The 22122-nt window shown below is 43.5% G+C and overlaps 1 protein-coding gene across 1 annotated transcript in view; it reads right to left on the reverse strand.

Moving 5' to 3' along the window:
• Positions 1-22122, reverse strand: part of MDN1 (midasin AAA ATPase 1) — a 174336-nt gene that overhangs the window by 30086 nt on the left and 122128 nt on the right. The window contains exons 60-79 of the mRNA XM_078447133.2: positions 20750-20964; positions 19987-20374; positions 19157-19266; positions 17618-18323; positions 15288-15449; positions 14799-15072; positions 13814-14049; positions 12973-13068; positions 12294-12388; positions 11529-11650; positions 10619-10765; positions 9668-9777; positions 8948-9021; positions 8273-8465; positions 6786-6945; positions 4543-4689; positions 3880-4003; positions 2576-2681; positions 1438-1553; positions 33-518 (exon numbers count right to left, since the gene is read on the reverse strand). Of these exons, the coding sequence (XP_078303259.2) occupies positions 33-518; positions 1438-1553; positions 2576-2681; positions 3880-4003; positions 4543-4689; positions 6786-6945; positions 8273-8465; positions 8948-9021; positions 9668-9777; positions 10619-10765; positions 11529-11650; positions 12294-12388; positions 12973-13068; positions 13814-14049; positions 14799-15072; positions 15288-15449; positions 17618-18323; positions 19157-19266; positions 19987-20374; positions 20750-20964 (4067 nt within the window). The remainder of the gene's footprint in view (positions 1-32; positions 519-1437; positions 1554-2575; positions 2682-3879; positions 4004-4542; positions 4690-6785; positions 6946-8272; positions 8466-8947; positions 9022-9667; positions 9778-10618; positions 10766-11528; positions 11651-12293; positions 12389-12972; positions 13069-13813; positions 14050-14798; positions 15073-15287; positions 15450-17617; positions 18324-19156; positions 19267-19986; positions 20375-20749; positions 20965-22122) is intronic.

Genomic DNA, 22122 nt, shown 5'->3' on the forward strand with positions numbered 1-22122 from the left:
CAGAGGGACAGTACAGACATAGCCATACTCACCAAGAATGAAAGAGAGTCTCACAAGACTGCTGCCTGATTTTGTCAACATCAGCTTTCACTGTTTTAATGGTTTTCAGCATCTCTGTTAATCTCGCAGTTGACTGTTGCCAAAGCTCGTCCTGTTTCCGCATCCAGCAACCAGAGGGCAGCTGATTTCGAGGTAGTGGGGATGGGCAACTAAATTCTGATGGGATGAGGTCCTGTATGGCTCCAGAAAGCTGGCCGTTGGTGAGCTCTGGTCCTTCTGGGTAGGGGGCAGAAGGCTGACCCTGTACCTGGGCACCACTGTGGCCTGGAGTTGGCCCTGCACTGGGGCAGCACTGGAGGAGCAAGGAGAGCTGCTCAAGCAGGATCTGGCTCTGCATGGCCAGATGCTGCAGCCTTTCTGTCCACTGCTGCACACCATCCTGAGGGGGGAAGGCCACCGGGTAGACCAGCGGCTCAGTCAGTCTGCCATGAATCTCCTGCACACAGCCAAGGAGGTTCCTGTGCAGAGAAACCCATGGAGAAATCATGTGGCACCTTAAACTGCATCGCCATGTTGTTTTTAACAATAACTTCATTTGTTTCTGAACAAAGTATGGGCTTTTTCACATAATCAAGGAGAGAACCCCCATGGTTAAGACTGTTAAAACGCCCTTTGAAATACTTAAACACAACCTTCTGAAGACCGAAAGCAAGTGTCTTCAGTCTTACACAAGTGTCAAAACTCACTGCTTATCACCTACCCCCTTACAGCTTTTTCCCATCTAACAGTCAAATCACTGCAGTGATTTCAACCATTACTTTAAAAAAAAAAAAAAAAAAAAAAAAAAAAAAAAAAAATCTAGTAAACGTGGTATACTTTGTTAGATAAACCCTTATGCGTACAACAGAAAATGGTTGCGGCCAAAGTGATTACAATCTGGAAATACTACCTCTCAGCCAAGAATCCATTCAAAAAATGATGACAGGCTTCCTAACTGTCCTCGTCTTTTAAATATTTAATTCCACTGAGGAACGTCCATGCATGGCTCAGCAAATTGCAACTCTGTGGTCCAAAACCCCCCATGAACTGAAGCAGTCTCAAATCTAATCTATGCCCAGAGACAGATACCATACACACAATCCTGTCACGCAATCTGATGGACTGTCAACCACAAACCCCCTCTCTCCAGACCAAGGTGTACTTCAGCCATGGCAATTTTATCTAATTCAGCCCCCGAACTCATCTCCCAGGGCCCATTCTCCCAAGAGGTGCTGCCACAACCACAGGGCAGAAGCACATCACCAAAAGCAAGGGGAAGAGCCAAGAGAAACCCCATCTGCTTCTGTGGGTCTCAAAAGTTCATTTCCAAATTGAGAGCAGACTCACACAATTGTTCCTAATTCATGCCACAAACCCAACTAACTAGTTCGTGAATACCTGAGGAGGATCCACTGCTCAGTCAGCGTGGTCAGGGAGCGCCGCTGTTGGATAAGCACCTTCATCAGATGTGCCGAGAACCCTTTGCATCGCTCGACGTTGCTCATGCCCAACTCCTGCAAAGGGGAAGTGGAAACATGCCAAAGGTTTTACTGGCAAACATCACCACACACGCAGGTGTTACCAGAAAGCAGTTTCATCCAAAACTCGCTGGGGAAAGTGCCTTTTAATTGGATAAGCTTTGGATATGCTGCAGTCTAGAGGCAACACATTCATCTTTCTAAGCAGTGCTTCTCAAATTGTGCTTCCACAAATCACTGATGTTCCATGATTTAACACTGAGACACCTGAGTGGTTCAGCTGGTTAAACATATGACTCTAGATTTTGGCTCAGGTCATAGTCTCACAGTTTGTGAGTTCGAGCCCCGCATCGGGCTCCACGCTGGCAGTGTAGAGCCTAGTTGGGATATTCTCTCTCTGTGTGTCTCTCTCTCCCCTTCTCTCCGCTGCTCCCCAGCTCGAAGTAAATAAATAAACTAAAACAAAACAAAACAAAAAAAGAACTAGTTTAACATCAAAATTAGTGGCCTTTTCTCAATTCACAAGAGGAAAACTATCTGAAGATGGCATTCTCCACATGAAGCTTTTCTTATATAACCTCTTTTTTAAATGTTTTATTTATTTTTGAGAAAGAGTGTGTGTGTGCATGAGCACATGTGGGGAAGGGGCAGAGAGAGAGAGAGAGAGAGAGAGAGAGAGGAAGACAGAGGATCCGAAGCAGGCTCTATGCTGACAGCAGTGAGCCCACGAAGGGCTCAAACTCACAAACCCTGAAATCATGACTCCAGCCGAAGTCAGATGCTCAATCGACTGAGCTACCCAGGCACCCCTTACATAACTTTTCTTACGCATTTGGTCTTGTTGGCAAACGTAAGTAATAGAATTTATGATAAAATGCTTTCTGATTAAAGACAAAATTACACTGATTTATACTGTAAGTTTAATGACGTTCTGCAAAAAGCTCAGTCACGTTCTGTAATGGGCTCTGATCACTTGGTAAGACCTGAGAGTGCTGCCCTGGAGGAACAAAATAGGAGCTTTCCCTGGGCCCCGGCAATTCTGAGGTTCTTTCACCTACCTTGGCAGGAGCTGCTAAGGCTGCACTAAGCCTGGCGTGCCGTGCAAGAGAGCGAAAGAAGTACTTCTGGCATCCATCCCATGAAGAGGAGATTTCTGTCAGCAGCCTAGAAATCAACATGATATACTTAAATAAAACCACTATTTCCCATCAAAAATCCTGAAGACTCAGAGATTGGTATTATTTAGTCACAACCAAAAGCTAAGAGTGCGAATAGATTCATTTCTGTGAGGTCTCATTCAGTCAGGCGCTCATTAGTCCTTTATGCAAAGAATGTATTACATACTTAACACTAGAAGTATAGAGGGAAAATAAATTATGATGACAATATAGTTTCCTTAATGAAAACTTTATAACTATCTTAGGAGTGGAAGCTAAAGGTCATAAATTCTGATGCCCACGGGGGCCAAGCAGTTAACATAAATGATTAAGGACAGACAAGCACAAAATGATACATGGCAATGACAGCCGACCTCAATGTGGGAAAAGCAACAGGACTGTTTGCAGACTGTAGTGATCTGGAGAGCATGTGTCCTGTCCAAAGGAGGGAGCTACAGTTTAACTTTCTCACAGGAAAGCAAATCCAATTGGCCCAATCTTCCTGAAAAACTGAAATTCAGAATATTTATTTATTTATGTAAAATTTCTACTTTGGGGATGCCTGGCTGGCTCAGTCAGAAGAGCATGTGACTCTTGATCTCAGGGTTGTGAGTTTGAGTCCCACGAAGGGTGTAGGGATTACTTAAATAAATCTTAAAAATAAAATTTCTACTTTTTATAATGCTGTGTTGAATTAAACTTTAAAGCACTCAGAGGGCCACTGAGCAAACAAAATACAAATGTATGTGTACCCAACTCATGTAAATCATCTATTTACAACCACTTCTGCCACAGTTATGAACACAGAGGTAACTCTGTCTCAAAATTTATAGGTTCTCAAATTGAAGAATACATTAGAAATTATAAAGAATTTATGTATATGCAATCACTAAAAATGTGGCCATTCTCTCACAGATTTTCGCCTGTGAATTCAAACCAAGTGAGGAGACCTCAGGAAAATCAGAGGACCAAAAAAAAATAACGGGAGAGGTGAACACAAGGAGAAAGAAAAAGAAAAAAGAAAAAAAAAAAGTCTCTTACTGAATGCTCACCACGTGCCAGATGCAGAGCCAGAGCCAGAGCCAGGCACTTTTTAAAATGTTATCTTTACAGCAATGCTAGGAGAGAGGTATTCTATCCCCATTTTGGCAAATGAAGACATGAAGCTTAAATGACCTGCTCCATTTATAATTTAAAAAACAAACCTAGAATCAGCCTGAGTGCTGCTGACTACAGACAATGCACTCCGGAGATCTAACGGGTGAAGATGAAGCATCTCTTGAGGGTTTTTTGAACGGGCCCAGGCAAGACCTTTGCGATATGACAAACCTAGGAAGTAAATAGCATGCATTTAAGTAAAGGAACTCAGAAGAGAATGACTATGCTATGCCCCACCCCATCCCACTGCCACTGTGACTCTAAAAATAAAGTCCTTGGAATAGCACCACCCAGGAGCTTGTTAGAACTCAGGCTGACAGGCCCTGCCCTGCCCCTACTACAACAGAACCCCTGCATTCAACAAGATTCCCTGAGTCATTTGAACATACATTAAAGTTTGAGAATTTGCTCTCTAAGCTACATTGGAAGGGTGGGTGCCATACAACATATGGTGATGAAAACAAAGCATGGTTTCTGAGAACCTTCGTTACAAAACTGTGAAAATATTTGGGACTCACAAATGGTTGGTTCATCACATGGATTTCATATGTGTGACTGAACTCTCAGAATGGCATTTCAAAACCTTGCCTACTGCCTCCTGCTTTCCACCACCCCAATCGTCTCTAGAAATTCCCCCCACATCACCCGCGTTGTTTTCCTCCCTAAGAGCTGGTGACCATTCTTCATCAGGTTTCCAATGAGAACCATACCAGTTTTGGCAAGGTGTTGAAAGAGGTCTGCTAAAGCTCGCTGCTTCCGCAGGAGAATATGCTTGGCTTCTGACTGCTGCTTCTCCTTCTCTGCAGAGGGCTCCACATTCAAGCTCTGCAGCTCCCTCACAGAGGAAATCACTTCACCTAAGGAAATAACAAGGAGGAAATACCGAAATCCCACAGTCTAATTAACATGTTAAACTACTCAGACCCAGGACATCGTGGGACACGAGAACCAGGTGACACTCATCTTTACAGCTCTGATAACTAGCACAGTCCTTAGCATTTGGTAAATTCTAAATTAAAGGTGCACGGAAATAGAAAATACTCATGGAATTCATCCCTCTTGACAACAAACAAACCAAATAAAAAGTAGTTTTTCTTTTTTTAATTTATGGGGTTTAAAAATAGGCAAAAAAGCACTTGTTGAACACTATGTGCAGCAATTTATAGTAAGAATTTAAATCATATATTTCCCATAAATAAGATACATCCTGAGGTCCTATCCTGTACCTGGTTCGTGGTTGATGCTCCCTTACTCTGTACAACTCCAGGAGCACTGATTTACAGCTGTTTGGAGAGGCTCAGAAAGGTCTAGTCACTTACTAAAGTTCATTCAGCTAAAGAGTGACTAGAAGACAAGACACAAACCCTGGCCAAACTGACTCTGAAACCCAAATTCTTTCTCCAGCACCACACTGCCTTGCTGAATACCCATGGGTGGCTGTAACATGAGGCTGCTGCCTGCCTGCCACAGGGAGTGTTATGGACTGTGTCCCCCAAAATTCATGTTAGAGTCCTAACCCCCAGTGCCTCAGATTATGCGTGTATTTGGAGATAAGACCTTTAAAGAGGCAATTAAGGTAACGTGAGGCAATATGGGTGGGCCCTAATCCAGCCTGACTGATGTTCTTAACAGAAGAGTAGGACATGGGAGAACATGTGAAAACACAGAGGGGAAACAGAGCAGCCAAGGGGACAGACCTCAGAAGAAACCAAACCTGCAAATACTTTGATTTCATATGTTTAACTTCCAGAACTGTTTAGAAAACTAACTTTTCTTGTTTAAGCCACCCTATACGTGATACTTTAAGGTAGCTCTAACAAACTAACACGGACATTCTAGTCTTCCAGAAGAAAGCAAGTGTAGTAGACACCATTATACAGACATTGTAGGAAAGTCAGAGAATTCTTTGCATCACAGAGTGGGTACCCTTTCCAGAAGATGCACATGGGACCTGTATCCCATTCATTTCGATCATCAGGATCAGGCAGGCAGATCATCTTCAGCAATGGATATATATAATAGGCTACTGTTCTAACAAGTTTTTTTTTTAATGTTTATTTTTTTGAGACAGAGAGGGAGAGAGAGAAAGAGATATGGAGTGCACACATTCATATGTGCACAAGCAGGGGAGAGGCAAAAAGAGGGGGTGAGAGAGAATCCTAAGCAGGCTCCACACTGTCAGCTCAGAGCCTAGCTTGGGGCTCGATCCCACACACTGTGAAATCATAACCTGAGCTGAAATCAAGAGTCAGATGCTTAACCAACTGAACCACCCAGGCACCCCCTAACAAGTTTTAAAAATAAAGAGCTCCCTGAGATCACATTGTAGCCTCACTGAAGAAGGACCAGTTTCACTCTGACACCATACTCATGGGGGGTGATTAGGGGTGCAGACAGTGCTGGAGGATGACAAGACCTCAATCTATTAAGTTCTGGAATCCCTTCCCCAGCCACGGCTGTTATACTACAGAGCAAATCTCGGCTCTCAACTTCCCTGTGCAAAGACAACCAGCAGATGAAACTGCTACATCTCTCCACAGTGAAGAAAGCAAGAAAAGGACAGTGAGTGAATCTTCCTTCTCCTTTAACTCAAGGGAGACAATATTTGGAGAGGTAGGAACAGCTTACAGACTCTGAGAAACTTGTCTCTGTACCTCTTTATTCATGCCCCCAACCAAAGAGAGCTGATATAGACAAGGCTACTGCAGAAAATGGCATAACATAGCATTAGCTATGGACAAGATGGACAAGGTGAAAATTATAACAGCTTGTGTGGTCTCTGCTGGCTCCTGCGACTGGGCTCTGTTTTTTAGCCCACTGGTTTATTCAATTAACCGCTCAACACTACTGATGACGTCAAAAAAAGGACATAGGCAGCAAATTCCCACGCTCTTGGGGGCACTAGAGAAAACAGAGCAAACCCCACACTTTGCCCCTGGCTGCTGGCACTCACCAGTGAAGTGATCAAGGCCCTCCACTAGGTAAGGCAGACGGCTTTCCTTCATGAGCATCAGGCACACCTTCCTCATTCGTTTCATGAGCTTTGGCAAGCGACACAGCAGCTCTCCCTCCAAGGGGAAAGAAGCACCCTGACACTGTTCTGGAATCACAGCCTGTGAGACAGAGCACAGGTTAGCCTCACTGCCAAGAACAGTAACAGCACTCACCTGCACTGGTGCTAAATTTAAATGCCATACCCCTCTACACACACTCAGCTCAGTAAGTATTAAATCCTCTCCTCCCCAGCTCTGAGGTCTCACAAGAACAAAAGCAGCATCACCAAAATTAAGATGTGTCCTGGATATTTAGAGAACCCTACTGCTGCTCCACGTGAGATCACTTAGAAGCACCCCGTCTCACCTGCGGCAATACCACCTGTGCTAGCGACCATTCTAGACTTTGGAATGTACTAGAACTGCTGCCTTTATGGTGCTGTGCTGCACTGCCTGTCTTGGACACACAAGTCGTACTTCTACCACCACCTCTTCCACCCTCCACTTTCTTCAATTATGAGGAACCCAGATACTGGCTAATGGGAAAAACTTTCGTCCACCGGGGCATATTTTCATCCCCTCCCCCCCCCCCCCCCCCCCCCCAAGAATCTCTGAAATTCCTATGCTGTCATCAACAGCAAATCAAAAATTTTGGTCAGCATGACAGAAATCAGTGAGCTGATGAATATAATCAAAAGAAAATGAACTTGGAGCCCACACCGTATTTGTAGAACCACAGCATGACTACATGCTCAATTTCTATTACACTTTCTGTACTTGGGAAATACTAAAAATAGCTTGAGGACTTCCACTGCTTACTCTATGGACCCACGACGGTAAGTACAGTAGGAAGGCAAAGGCTATTACTGTCCTGAGGTGTGCTCTCTGATCCCAAAGCTCTTTACATCTAAGGATATAATGTGGGACCACCCATTCTGTAACAGACCTGCTCACCCAAAGTCTCCATAACTGTTACATTTTCTGGAATTTTGCAAGCCAGCTCTTAACTGTTGGTGCTTGAAGTTGGTCATGATGAGAGAATTTATACCATGGTCATCAGCAAACACTAAAATCAACCTATCACTGCAAACATTCACTCCCTATACAGCAGCTTCATCATGTGGTAGCCCAAAGGCAGCTTCAATGGCATATTCCTCAACTGATGCTTTAAGTCTTCCATCACAGGAAGATGAAATCTACCTGCTTCACAGGTAAGCACAGAAAGTGCGTATTTCCCGTAGGCGAACATTAAACTTTCAGCACTAGGACTGATGCCTTTTGCCTTATTAGGTAGCAGTGTCAGACATACATATAAGTGCTATATTTGTCCAAAGAGCAAGATTTCAAAGGAATTGCCTTGCCCAGTTCTAGGGACATTCTTCCACATAAAGCACAGACCTCACTAGACTGGCCCAAGAATAAGCAAACACCATCTCATAAGGTATACCTGTGCAGCTACTGGCTGGGCCAACAGGGTCTCCCTCAGTGCCATGTTCAGACTCTGAATGGGGGATGCCTCGCTGGTGGCTGCTGGCTGTGACAAAAAGTCAGGCTGTTCCTCCTTGTCACTCTCCACCAAGGATGACCGGCAGGGTTCACTCAGGACAGCTTCAAATTTCTTCATGAATTTAAAGAGGGTCCTGGCCCCATGTAATGACAGATGAAGAGGAAAAGATGGATGGAAAGTGAGGAAATGTAAAATGGCATAACGCACACACATATAACTTAATAACCTTATCGTCTGTACGCATGAACCCCTTACATACTCATAATCATCCTGTTTATTTTTTAAGGAAAAGTAAGGCAGGTATTGTCATCTCCTTTTTCTAGAAGTAAAAACTGAAGCCAGGAATGGGGCCATCACTTCCCTCAAGGGAAGACAGCTAGTATGTAGCAGAAGTGCTTAGGCTGCTTTGTCTCGAGGCACACCAATTCTTTTTGTAGGCAGACTTTGCTTCAGGTGGTAGGGGGTGCTGTCGAAAAGCCACACCCAAACAATCTAGTGCTTCATAAGGAGTTCAAAGCAGCACTAAGGCCACTTGAACAATTTAATTTAGTCTTGCTACCTAGCATACAAAAATTCTCACCTTTAGTCACTCTGAATTTTTAAAAGATAAATTACCTGTGTGTCTTTTCCACAGATTGTTTAATGGACCAGAAGCTGACATCATTCCACTTGGATATCTTTACAAATTCCTGTAAGATAAATGAAGAACAAGGAACGGTTTTATAAAGATATATGAAGAACGAGGAATGGTAGCATTTTGTTTCTTTCTAAATCACCTGTTTACTGAAGACCAGAGCCCACTCCATCCCACATACAGGACTGTATACCAGTGAACAAGTAAAACAAGTCTAAAATGGGAACCCAGGTGTTTGTCACAAAGCAATGAAAAGAGAGTGCTCCTATGATCAACATGTCACCTGATATGTGTTCAGCTTGTACCAGGGCTGCCTCCACAACCACTGAATTATCAAAAGATAGGACCTCCTTTCCCCCAGGGCACCTTGATGGCACACAACTCTAGATGGCGCTCCTCTGAGGTGGAAAATCAGCCAGGGCAAGAGCGGGGGAGTGAACACTAACAGACGTTTGTGGCAATCTTCTTGAGAAGCCTTTGATGGGCCACTCCACTAACCCGTCACACACTTGGGACAGGTCAGCAATGGAGCCAATGCCACAGAATAAATCTTGCCATTCTACTTGGCAGTTGCAATGCTCTCCTCCATTCCCCAGAGCCCCCTGCTTCATAGTTAAATGGATAAAAGAAAAGAACTAAACAGAAAGAATTTGCTGATTTTGTTCTCCCAAGAGTAATCATTACAAAGCTGTTCATCTTACTTTAAGTTCTTTTTCTAGGGGGGAACGAAGTTCCACAATTTTGGCTTGGACCCGGTCAAAGAATTGCTTGTAATAATGGTACAAATTCCACAGAACACTGCAAAGTGAATCTGGAAGAAATGAAAAGGAAACAAAAACACCACACTTGCTGCATGTGCTACTGGCTCCACCTGTGGGCTTCACATTTTAGTGACGCTCCTTCCTCTTTACTCTTCAGGCCATGAGATGACAGCACAACATTTCACAGGCATGTTATTTAACAGCTTATCAGGGAGTCTGAGTCTAGCAATTCCCTGAGATGCAGGCAGCCTGTCACCTCTACCCCATTTTTTCATTACAGCTTATACTGAATTTTGTTGCTCTTAAAGGTGATGTACTCAATGTTCCACTAAACACAATGTCAAACCCTTTCTCAGAATCTTATTGTAAAGTCAGCAGAAACTAAACCTGTTTTAAAAGATGGCCTATTAAGAGGTTCAGCCTGACTGCTCATTCACATACAATCTATAGTCCTAGTTACATTTTCATCCAAATACCTGTGGTCAGGGACAGTAATTGACAGTGTTTCCTGTGCAGTTACTTGATATGTAGTAGAGAGCTTGCTAGATCAAAGAATCTAATTATGGCCTGGATCAAGCAGAAGCTTAGCAGGACACCTACACTGTCGATACAGAAAGATGTGCAGCCTCAGCATGCCAGTTCCCAAGATCTGCATTTGGCAATTTACCTCTGGCAGAGTTCATTAGTTTGGGCTTCATTTATAACCACTTTGTACTTTAATGTTGTTCTCTGTATCTAATGTGAATCACTTCAAAGTAAGAGATGACTGAAAGCGTAACATTTAAAAGCTGGTATGCAATAAGATGCCTATCTTGTGAAGAATTCAAAGCCTAACCCATTTAAACATTACAGTGTAAGAGTAAAGAAAAACACACACACACCCCTCCTTACCCTTTCCTTCAACTTGAGGCATCAACAAGACATGACAATGGAAAACCAGTAACATCTGAAGCCGTACGTGGAATTCTCCCAGTGAGGATCCCTCAATAAATGCTTGTAATGTGCTGACCAGCAACATCAGGGTCATCTGCTTATCATCTTTAAAGATTCAAAGAAGAAAACATATGCACCTGCAACCATCACTTCATATTTGTAACATGCATGCAATCTACTATGGGACACACTGGGGCACGGCAGGAAAAGAGAGACCATAATTAAAGTGAAACTCTGAGGGGCGCCTGGGTGGCGCAGTCGGTTAAGCGTCCGACTTCAGCCAGGTCACGATCTCGCGGTCCGTGAGTTCGAGCCCCGCGTCAGGCTCTGGGCTGATGGCTCGAAGCCTGGAGCCTGTTTCCGATTCTGTGTCTCCCTCTCTCTCTGCCCCTCCCCCGTTCATGCTCTGTCTCTCTCTGTCCCAAAAATAAATAAAAAAAACGTTGAAAAAAAAAAAAATTAAAGTGAAACTCTGAGGCATAGGTAAATTCCCAGCTGATATAAAAACAGCTCACTCAGGGTATGTGTTAAACGCACTCAAAACAGATTATGAAACTGAATTATAAGGTGCTTGTTTTAAGTATGAAATGAAACACTTTTAGCTCAAGCAGGTCAACTAGTACCCAAGAAAAAAATCTTCATTTTTGCCTGTCTCTTGGATATAGAGCATAAGGAAACCTTATGACCAGCTCTCTAGACTCTGAACAAATCACGTAAACCTCTCAGAAATACCATGAAGTCAAATGATGCATCCCATGTAAAAGGAGTGGTTCGAGGAGACAAGGGAACAGGTAAATCCCACATCTGCAGCACTCTACAATTAGCCTGCAACTTCTAAATATGCAGGGAATTTATGGACAGTTGTTACCTTCCTGCTCCTCTGTTTGTTCCTGCATGTGCTTCTCAAGCATCTGGTAGATGGAGAACCAGTGCTTGGTGGATTTCTCAGTATGGCGCTTCATGGTATTATCCAAACTCATAGACCAGCAGCTGAAACATGAGAGAAGAAGCCAAGCAGGCATTTAAGGAAACCCATTTGAAAGATCTGAAACCACAGAAGCAAAAGCTAAACATTCACTATTCTCTCCTTCCAAGTGGAGATGGAGAAGCTACCTAGTTTGTCGCCTCCGGAATGTATGCCATTGTCTCTACTGAGGTTATCTTATTTTTTTAATTTTATTTTTGAGAGAGGGAGACAGAGAGCAAGTGGGACAGGGGGAGACAGAGACAGAATCCGAAGCAGGCTCCAGGATATGAGCTGTCAGCACAGAGCCTGATGTGGGGCTCGAACCCACGAGCTGTGAGATCATGACCTGAGCTGAGGTTGGACACTTAACTGACTGAGCCACCCAGGTGTCCCTCTACTGAGGTCATTTTAAATGCTCTATTTGTTTTTTAAGTAGGCTCCATGCCCAATGTGGGGCTTGAACTCACGGCCCTGAGATCAAGAGTCAGATGCTCTACTGACTGGGCCAGCCAGGCACCCCTAATGCCCTGCTATTTAACTCTGTGATTAATAACTGAAAAGTACATTCTCTTACTACAGAAACCCTGCAGAAGCAAACTATCAAAAGATGAACGTCCCTACAGCACAAGTTCAGGAGGGGAAGGGAAGTGACAGATTATCACTTACTTCAGTTCCAGTTTACGCCAACGAATGATCGTCTGACTGACTAAATCGAGATGTTTCCGCAGAGACAGAGCTCGACTTGCATTCTCCTCCCAATCCTAAAACACAAAGATAAAATTTACTGCTGGGCTCTTAAATAACTCTTATGCTGATTTATCAATAGCAATGAGTGTACATCCAACATATCTAGCTTCAAGTTGTTTCTAGTCACCTGACAGAATCAAGCAGAGCTGAGTTTAGAGGCAGGCAAAAAGTAAAGGATTTAGGAACCTGAGTGTGAATGCCTATTGCTAGACACGTGACCCCCTCCAAAGTGCAGAGCCCTAACGTGATCGTCAGGGAAGCACCAGATAGTTCAGAGGCCGTGAAAGGACTGAGGGGATGGGACGTGCAGGCACGTAGCTGGTCTGGAGGCCCACCTGGGAGCCCTGGAAGAGGGAGACTGCAGTACCAGTGGATGCTGCGTCCTACCCTTGAAAACAGGTGACACAGGCCCCTCACGTGCCCCATAAGATAATGGCTTCACCTGTAATCTGACCCCATGCCAGAAAAACAAAGAGGCTTATTCTTCACCAACCCAAACTATAGCTTTCTGTCCCTCTGGCAATAATGTTGCCCCAAGATCATTTTTTTCAATTGATTACAAACTAAAATGAGGAAGAGAGAGAGAGAATTATCTTACCTGTGCCTTTGCTAGAAGGATCTCTAAGCCATTCAGCAACTTTGAGATAGGACTGGAAAGTGGGAAACTACGAATTCTGTCTATTACAACCAGCAGCTGCAGGAAAAAAAAAGAAAACGAAGAAAAGATCTAGGCATCTCTGTGGGAATACAATCACTCCAAGTCACAGGCCACTGAAAAGAGGCCTGATGAAAGTTTTATGCAAAGTTTCTGCTTCACAAACCCCTGTGAAAGCCACAGAGGCTTTCTAGGGCTGTGGATCAAAGATAAACACTTTATCTGCTGCATTACTCTGGAAAGAAGATGAACTTTGATATGAAACTCTTTTTTTTTTCTTTTTTTAAAGTTTATTTACTTATTTTTTTAGTAATCTCTACAGCCAATGTGGGGCTTGAACTCATGACCCTGAAATCAAGAGTCACATGCTCTTTCAACTGAGCCAGCCAGATGCCCCCAAAATAATAACTCTTAACCACTCTCCGCTGTTAAGATTTACTAAAAAACTGGTTGAAGACCACAGAGTGAGGTCTGCGTTAAAACTGCCAATCTTGGAAAAGACAGGCCTTTGCTAATGTGCGTATGTGTCTGAATAAAGAGGGCAATAATACAGCAGCATTTTAACATGTCGACAGCAAACTCTGACCAACAAATAAAATTAGCGGAATCCCAAACATCATTTATGTAACAGCAGTACAACTGGTATGTCCATCCTGAAGTGAGTAGTGTCTCACTCAAGTGGGATTCTGTAAACCTTTGTTTATATACTGAAATGTGCACATGACTGCCCTGGGAGATGGCAGAGACCACACCCTCAGTGTTCCCTCCTCACAGGCTGCCCTACCTGCTCAAGGGCTGGGTGTTCCGGCCAATCCTGCAGCAGCTGACTGACAGCCTCTGAGAAACCCTGAAGCACAGGTTGACAATGCCTTGCTTCTGGGACATTGGGGTGCTGGTAGAAGTCATAGGGCCCATCAGGCTTCATTATCAGATCTGAGGTTGCCTCACCAAAGAGAGTGTTATGGGAGAGAGTACAGGCCAAAAGTTGGCTGCCCAGGAGTTGGTCATTCAGTTCAGCTCCTGTGAAGTTAACATCAGTACAGTCAGTGCACTTAGTAGGTTGAGCCATCAAGTTACAAAGATGTCAAACACATGCTCAGAAACAATGAACTACTAGACCTAATGAAGCAGATTATGTCACAGTGCCAATCATGCCCAAAGCAACATAGGCCTAGAGGAGCAGGACCCTAGTATCATAGTAGTATCACCAAAATCTGCTAAGTTTCTCAGACATACAGAGGAACTCAGACATTGCCTGGTTGTTATTAAAAGAGTACAGAGTCTGGTTTGATGGATTCAAATTCCTGGCTTTTATAGTTGTCTTGGTAGACAGAAATGAAAATTAAAGCTTCCTGCCTAATATCAAGGAGTAACTAATGAGGTCATACAGGAAACTGAACCAAACAATATTCTGTAAGCTTGATTTCTGAATTCCCAGGTTTCTCCCAGGAATAAATGATGGGAAAAGCACTAAAGCTATTACAGGCAAATTAGAAATAATACTGAAGAACAAAACTATTTAAACTAAGTCCATATCCTTGTTTTTTAAATCCCTTCCTCCCAAAGTATTCAAATGATAAAAATCCCTTACTGCAGAATTTTAAATCAAGTTTTTTGAAGTAGCTGGAGTCTCTTAAGCTAAGGAAACTCCCTCGATAAGGAATTTAGCAAAAAAAATAGGGAGGTGATGACTTTAATTGTTCCCTAAGTAGTAATTACATTTATTTGTCCTCGTTTCCCAAGAGTATAACAAAAATGAATTGTCATACCCATCAGAGGGTAGAACTGTGTCACAAGAGATGCCCCAGTTTGATAGCAGGATAGAAACAGGCCAAGGTAATGCTTTGTCTCATGTGGTGGCAAAGTCTGTTGGTACCAGAGGGACCGAGCAAAGTTGAGGCACAGCTGCTGATGAATGAGCATCACAGCCTGCATTGAGCTCTGGGAGAGGAGGCCAGGATCTGAAGCTGCTCCCTCTTCTTGCCCATCTGAAGTTCCCTTCTTCTCCTCCAGTGTTGGTTCTACCAAAATATCTGCAAAATCCTGCCAATAACATTAGAGCAATTGAACTTCTAAAAATCAGAATCCAGTTCTACTCAAAAAGGAAGGAGGAAAGATGTTGTGTGAACACTCAAGAAAATGAAGTAGTAACTTACATATAGATATAGTAAAAAGACTGATTATAAAACCATTCAAAGGTAACACGGGTGGCATCAAGGGAACTCATTCCCAAACAAACCCTGTTACCACCACCCGACCTTTTCATGCAGTGGGAACTGCTTTCTGAACTCCCGTTCTTCCTCCTCCTCCTCGCTCAGGGCAGTCCTGGAGTTCCTGCTCCTGTATCTGTACAAGCTGTTTTCCTCCTCAGCCTTCTCTTGGGCTATGCGTTCCTGTTCATCCCACTCATTGATAATTTCCTGAAAAGCCACAATATTAGAAAGTAATTTATTTGCTTTTGCTGAAGTACTTAAACAAAGCAAGACTTGTGATCTGTTGTTGTTTTGTTTTGTTTTGTTTTGTTTAAGAGAGACGGGGGTGGGGGTGAGGGAGTGGGGAGAGGGTGCAGAGGGAGAGTATCCCAAGCAGGCTCCACACTCAGCTTGGAGCCTGATGCATGACTCTGGGATCATGACCTGAGCTGAAATCAAGAGTCAGACACTCAACCAACTGAGCCACGCAGATGCCCCAAGATTGGCTATCTGTTAATTTCTCATGAAAATAAAAGTACTATGGTTCAAAAAGAAGTAAATGCCAACATCCAAGAAACATTTTAGGTATAGAGAGCAAATGAACTTTGTTTTCAAACTGTGTATCTGCAGCAACCCATTTTCCAAAGCACCCCCTTACTGTAGTGCTACAATTTCACAGGTGTAAAAACTCGCTACAGTAGAGCTAATGCCATTGGAAGTTCCTGTCAGGAGCTAGCAGTGTTTTGTACTAAGGACAGGCTCTGCATAGACAATGTGGGGGTTGTAATTCAGACTATACTTGGCTAACAACTCAAGCAGCTGGCCCAAGGGTTTGGGAAAGGGAAACCTGGGCTGGGAGCAGGGTGGTTGAGGCGAACCATCAGGAAAACTGGGCTATGCCTGATCAGACACTTCTTAAATTCCCTAGTACCTCTAAGATTTTAGATCCTTAAGTTGGCAAAAACTGTAAGTTAAAGAAACCATGCAGTATTGATGAGAACTGAGGAAATGAGCACCCATCAATCAGGAAGATAATTTGTGTTAAAAACCTAAGCAATTCTGCTTTCCAGAATTTGTACCCAAAGACCTAGGTATAAGACAATTTATGGTAGTGGTGGTGTTTTCCAAGACAATAAAAAGACTACATACAAAACAAATGTTCGATGATAAGAAATTATTTAAGTATCCTCGAGCGTATCCATACAATAGAAAACTGGGCAGCCGTTCAACATGATGCAGCTGAAGAATAGCATAATTATGGAAGAAAATAATCACTAAATGCTGTTAGGTTTTTTAAAGCAAAGTATAAAACAGAATGAACTTTAGTAGTGGTTTACAGAACTCTAGTGATTTAAGGACCAGTCTCAGAGACCAGGGAGGGAACAGAATTGTTCTCAACTAAAGCAGCTCTTTTATCTACTACATATTGGGAAACTATTCTAAGATTTTTATTTTTAAAAGAGTTCTACTGCTAAAGGGGCACCCAGGTGGCATTCAACTTTTGATTTTGGCTCAGGTCATGATCTCATGGTTTATGAGATCAAGCCCCAAGATGGGCTCTGCACTGACAGCATGGAGCCTGCTTGGGATTCTCTCTCTCCCTTTTTCTCTGCTCCCCCCTGCTGCCCCTCCCCCCACAGACCCCACTCACACACAAGCAAACACATACTCTCTCTCTCTCAAAATAAACTTAAAAAAAAAAACAAGCCTAGAATGGGATGCACCAATATGTTAACAATTTATACAGCTTTCAATGGTAAAATTTAGTGGGTTTTTTTATATTTAATCTTTCAATTGTATAAATTAAAAACAAATTGATGGGGCGCCAGGGTGGCTCAGTCGGTTAAGTGTCCGACTTTGGCTCAGGTCACGATCTCACAGTCTGTGAGTTCGAGCCCTGCGTCGGGCTCTGGGCTGATGGCTCAGAGCCTGGAGCCTGTTTCCGATTCTGTGTCTCCCTCTCTCTCTGCCCCTCCCCCGTTCATGCTCTCTCTCTGTCTCAAAAATAAATAAACGTTAAAAAAAATTAAAAATAAATAAATTAATTAATTAAAAACAAATTGCTTTCGTTGGGGAAAAAAAGTTATTTTCTTAATAAAGGTTGATACCACCTATGGTGGCAAAACTCACCATAAATAAAATCAAAAGACAACAAAATAGGAGAAAATATTTCCAGTGTGTATCACAGATAAAGAGCTAATATCACTAATTTTTTCTAATGTCTTAAAAATTGAGGGACAAATACCCCCAAAACTAACAGCTGAATAGGAGAAAGAAAGGAACAGACACCAGATCCCACTGCCCAACCACATGGTCTCTATCTACACAGGGTACTGCCAGTGTCCTCCAGCTCCCTTTAGGAGAAGGTCAGTGCTGCCCCCTAGAAATAGGCTTACCTGGCACACATGCCTGAAGAGCTGCAGGGCCCTCTGGTCCAGCTCTCCCTTGCACAGCACATGGGAACGCAGGTAAAGGAGGGCATTCATCAGCAGCTGCTCTCGGGTAGGACAAGGTCTCTGGCCCTTGCCTTCCAGCTCCTTTCCTCCTGAGCGCTTGAGGATCAACTTCCCAAGGCCTCGAAGAACCTCCTCTGACTTCACTGAGCATAAGGCGTCTGCATGAGCATAATAAGTGGGGAAGGTGGGGCCCACTGATGGAAAAGCCAACAGGGATGTGGCCATGGCACCCAGCCTGTCTGCACAGACCACACTGCCATGGAATGAAGCGTAGACCTCAGATGCCACCAGCCTCATGCCATGCTGCAACTGCAAGATGGATGCCTGCAGTGGGGCCACAGAATCTGGATAGAGGGCATACTCCTCGGCCAACCGCTTCCTGAACTGGTGGTGTGACTGCTGCCAGGAAGCCTCCTCCTTCAGAAGGTTTTGGGCCACCTGGGCAGACCGAGGCCCATCCATGTGGAGAGCCTGCAGGAGCCGTGTGAGCAGATCCTGAACAGCAGGGGCCTTGGCAATGCTGGTGACATAGTGGTGGATTTCCTGCACCAATGACTCATAGGCAGGCACCTGGGGTCTGAAGGCCTGCTTCTTCGACAGGCTGCAGATTAAGTTCTCCAGATGATCTATTCTTTGGCGAAGTAATCTAAAGGCAAATTATCACAATATGCAAATTCTGTCAGACTCAGCCCTTAGCTAGGAAAACAGAATGAAGACACATCAGCTTCTAAGGAATAACATGAAGAAAATACTGACAATTATAATGTAAATGGAGAATATAGAAAAAGCATTTATCACATGCCATACATGGTGTTACTACTCACTGAAGTAGTTGTATTACCCTACTCTTACAGACCTCTTAGGCTTTTTTTTTTTTTTAACATTTATTTATTTTCAAGACATACAGAGAGACAGAGTGTGAGTGGGGGAGGGGCAGAGAGAGAGGGAGATACAGAATCCAAAGCAGGCTTCAGGCTCTGAGCTGTCAGCACAGAGCCCGACGCGGGGCTTGAACCCACCAACAGAGAGATCATGACCTGAGCTGAAGTAAGATGCTTAACTGACTGAGCCATTCAGGCACCCCAGACCTCTTAGGCTTAAAGACATTAAGTGATCTCTTCAAAGTCTAAGGCCAAAGGACAGGGACAGGACTGGAGCTCACACCTGCTACATTATACAATATTTACTAAGACAACAAACGCACACAGTGCACATTATCACATCTAACTTCTGTCATGTTGAGAATAAATTCTGGCTTCAACCCTCCTGGCCTCATGAGAATCTGCCCTTCCTTTCAGAGTATTAACTTTTCCTGACAGTAACAATGGCTTTAGCATCTAATCGCCAATGTAGTTCAGAGATCTGTATCATCACCTCAAACACTGCAATTACACTGTGAAGGTCAACCTCAAAAAAAAAAAAAAAAAATTTTTTTTTTTAAGAGTCAATAAACCATCAGCACAATAACTCTGCTGTTACCTGATGTGAGGATGACAGTAACTGAGAATGACTTCATCTTCCAGGTCTCTTCCAGTGTGTAGCTGGGATGAGAGGTTTCGGGTCTTCCACTCACACTGCAGCTGGTGTAACTAATAGAAAGGGAAGAAGCTGGTCTGCTGTGCTCAGCTGTGCCCACATCCAAGAGGACAGTGCCCTGGGGAAGGGTAGAGCAACTGGATAGAAGGAACCTGGGCTCCTGAATAATCCAAGAGCAAGGGATTCTGTTCCATTAACCTGGACCACTTCATCTCAGAGCTGTTAGGTGAAGGAAACTATCTTGTTTATACCACTGAATTTATGAGATTCTGCTCTTACAGTTTTACCAACTCATATACTACTTCCATATTTTGAAGAAGAAAAATCTTATCACTATCTTTATGTATTCAGTTCCTGAATTTGCTTACAAGTTCAAATATCAAGGGATACCACATAATCTAAATCTACTTGATCCTTGAACTTTAGATAAGGAACACCAAAAGTTCAAAACCTGAGGAATCCTATACCACATCTAAAGAAATTATCCAAGTCCAAATATTCAAAACTTAGTTCAGGTAGAGGGAGTCTGGACAGGAGAGATACATCAGAGGCTTAGGAAGGGCCCCTCCAAGTGCCTAAGCTTACTTAGAGGAATTCTCAAAGAGGAAAATGTAGTCTTTAGAACACAACTCCCGGGAAGTCATAGGGCAGCTTATGCAAAATCACCCCGTTGATGTTCTGAGCATCCAAAAGGGAATAAAAGGAGTAATATACTAAGCAAGTCCACCCAGTCAGGGATGGAGCCCATGCTCCAAACTCTCATCCCTCCATACCTCTTCCTTAGCGTACTTGAGCTTGTATTCCCTCTTCACTGCGGGGTCAAAGCGGGCCTGCGGAAGCCATGTCTGAATCTGGAGCAAGCCAAGGCTCACCCACAGGCTCCCACGCCGTGCTGGCTCAGGCAGGTCCCGCTTACCATCCCCTTCCCCAAACAAGTGGCGCAGGGAGGTAAGCAAGAGGCATAGCAGCTCTTTGGGCAGGGCCTCCTGCCCGGCCATGTCCCCAAGAGTCTGGCCCACATGCTGGAAGGTCTGCTTGTCCCCGAGCAGCAGCTGCTCACAGTTTTGCATGTATTCCTGCCGCCGGGATTCAGGGAGCAGCTCTGCCAAACCCACCAAGTGCCGGCACAGCACAAGTCTCTGGAGCTGGGAATCCGTGTATCTGTAGGAACAAGGAGGCACTTAAGGGCTTGCACTACATCAAACGGCATTCCTTTCTCACACTATCATTCTTTTAGAAAATGACACAGCAGACTGCACTGCCAATACTTAGAGGTGAATTTCTCTTCTCAAGTAATCTTATATGCTTTTCTAAGTACCACTCTCTTGATCACAAGAAGATTAAAAGTCACAGAGGCACTGCCCAGCTTATGATAGCCTGTAATGGGCTAAAAATCTGCTGATCCAGCCAAAAAATACACTTGCTTTCACCCACCAAAACTAGCCACTACAGATGAAGTTCAGACAGACTGAGGTTCTCTCTACACACTCTATAGAAAAGATGGAGCTTTATAGTCTACCCAGGGGGCGAGAATACCTGAACTCTGCGACTGAAGGCACAGCCATGTTGGTCCAAAGCACCAAGCTGATATCCCGGAGCTGCTGGGCTCTCTCAACCCACTCTCCCAGGGTGACATGTGAGGAGGACAGGATGGGGAGGCCGCTCACATCCCAGGGACTTGCTCTGCAGCTGCTGGTCAATACTTCAAAGCAGCACTTGGAGAAGATGGCTCTACTGAGACTGCCAGGGCCCTGATGGATGGAGAGGAGTCATGTATCTTTTAGAAGATAAGTAAATGGATTTCAACAAGCAGCACTGAGCACTTCTAAGAGAAGAAAGAGAGTAAGAAAAGGAGGTTCAGGTTGCTAGGACCAGGTAAGCCTCAAACAAAGGATAGAATGGGGTCAGGTGTTAGTAGGCTTTAAAGAAACATAGACTCCATTCTCAAGGAATGAGGAACAATGGGTACTTTAGTAATGCAAGAAAATCTTTCCAACCGGGGCATGAGGAAGACCATTTTTACAACAGAGCTACAGGCATACTGCAGGGAGACTTGGAGGCAAGGAAAAGAGTTAGAAGACAACTAACTGCAAGAGCCAGGGACAAAGTTTGTCAAACCTGTGCTCCTTGGACTATTTACCTGGGACATTGTAATTGCTGTCCACAGCAAATGATAAGGTGGTTAAACACAGAAAATGGGAAACACTGTATACTCTGCAACCCTTGAGAATCCATAAGATATATCACTAAAGGCTTTGAGAAATGTTTTACAATAAAGAAATCAATTTTGAGGGGCGCCTGGCTGGGCTAAGTTGGAAGGGCATGCGACTCAATCTCAGGGTCATGAGTTCGAGCTCCATGTCGGGCATAGAGATTACTAAAAATAATAATAATTTTTTAAAAATCAATTTTGACAGAGCAAGGGAATAGAAGAGTCTGAAACAAATCCATGAACATCTATAGGAATAAAGTATGATAAAGGTGGCATTTCAAATGAGAGTGGAAAGGATGAATTAGTCAAACGTGGTGTTATTATGCTGCTTTTGGAAATGCTATTTGTATAGAATAAAAAAAAAAATTGTATACCCATCTCACAAAACAAGATATCGAGATGTAACTGAGGACTTAAATATAAAACAAATACACAAGAAAATAATGGGAAAATGGTTTTTAATTCTAGGGATAATGAAGACTTTTTTTTTTAAAGCATGACATCAAAGCCAGAAGAAAGGGACTACAATATTTGAAGAGAAAACATTATAAAACTTGAGAGACAAGAGAACACTAGAAATATATTTCCAACCTTATGGTAGATAAAGGTTTAATATACATACCATGTAAAAAGATCTTCAATAAGAAAATGGCGATAAACTCAATTTTTTTAACAAAATAAGTAATAAACATGACTG

Source organism: Panthera onca, chromosome B2, assembly GCF_046562875.1.
Source record: "Panthera onca isolate mPanOnc1 chromosome B2, mPanOnc1 haplotype 2, whole genome shotgun sequence".
Lineage (NCBI taxonomy): Eukaryota > Metazoa > Chordata > Mammalia > Carnivora > Felidae > Panthera > Panthera onca.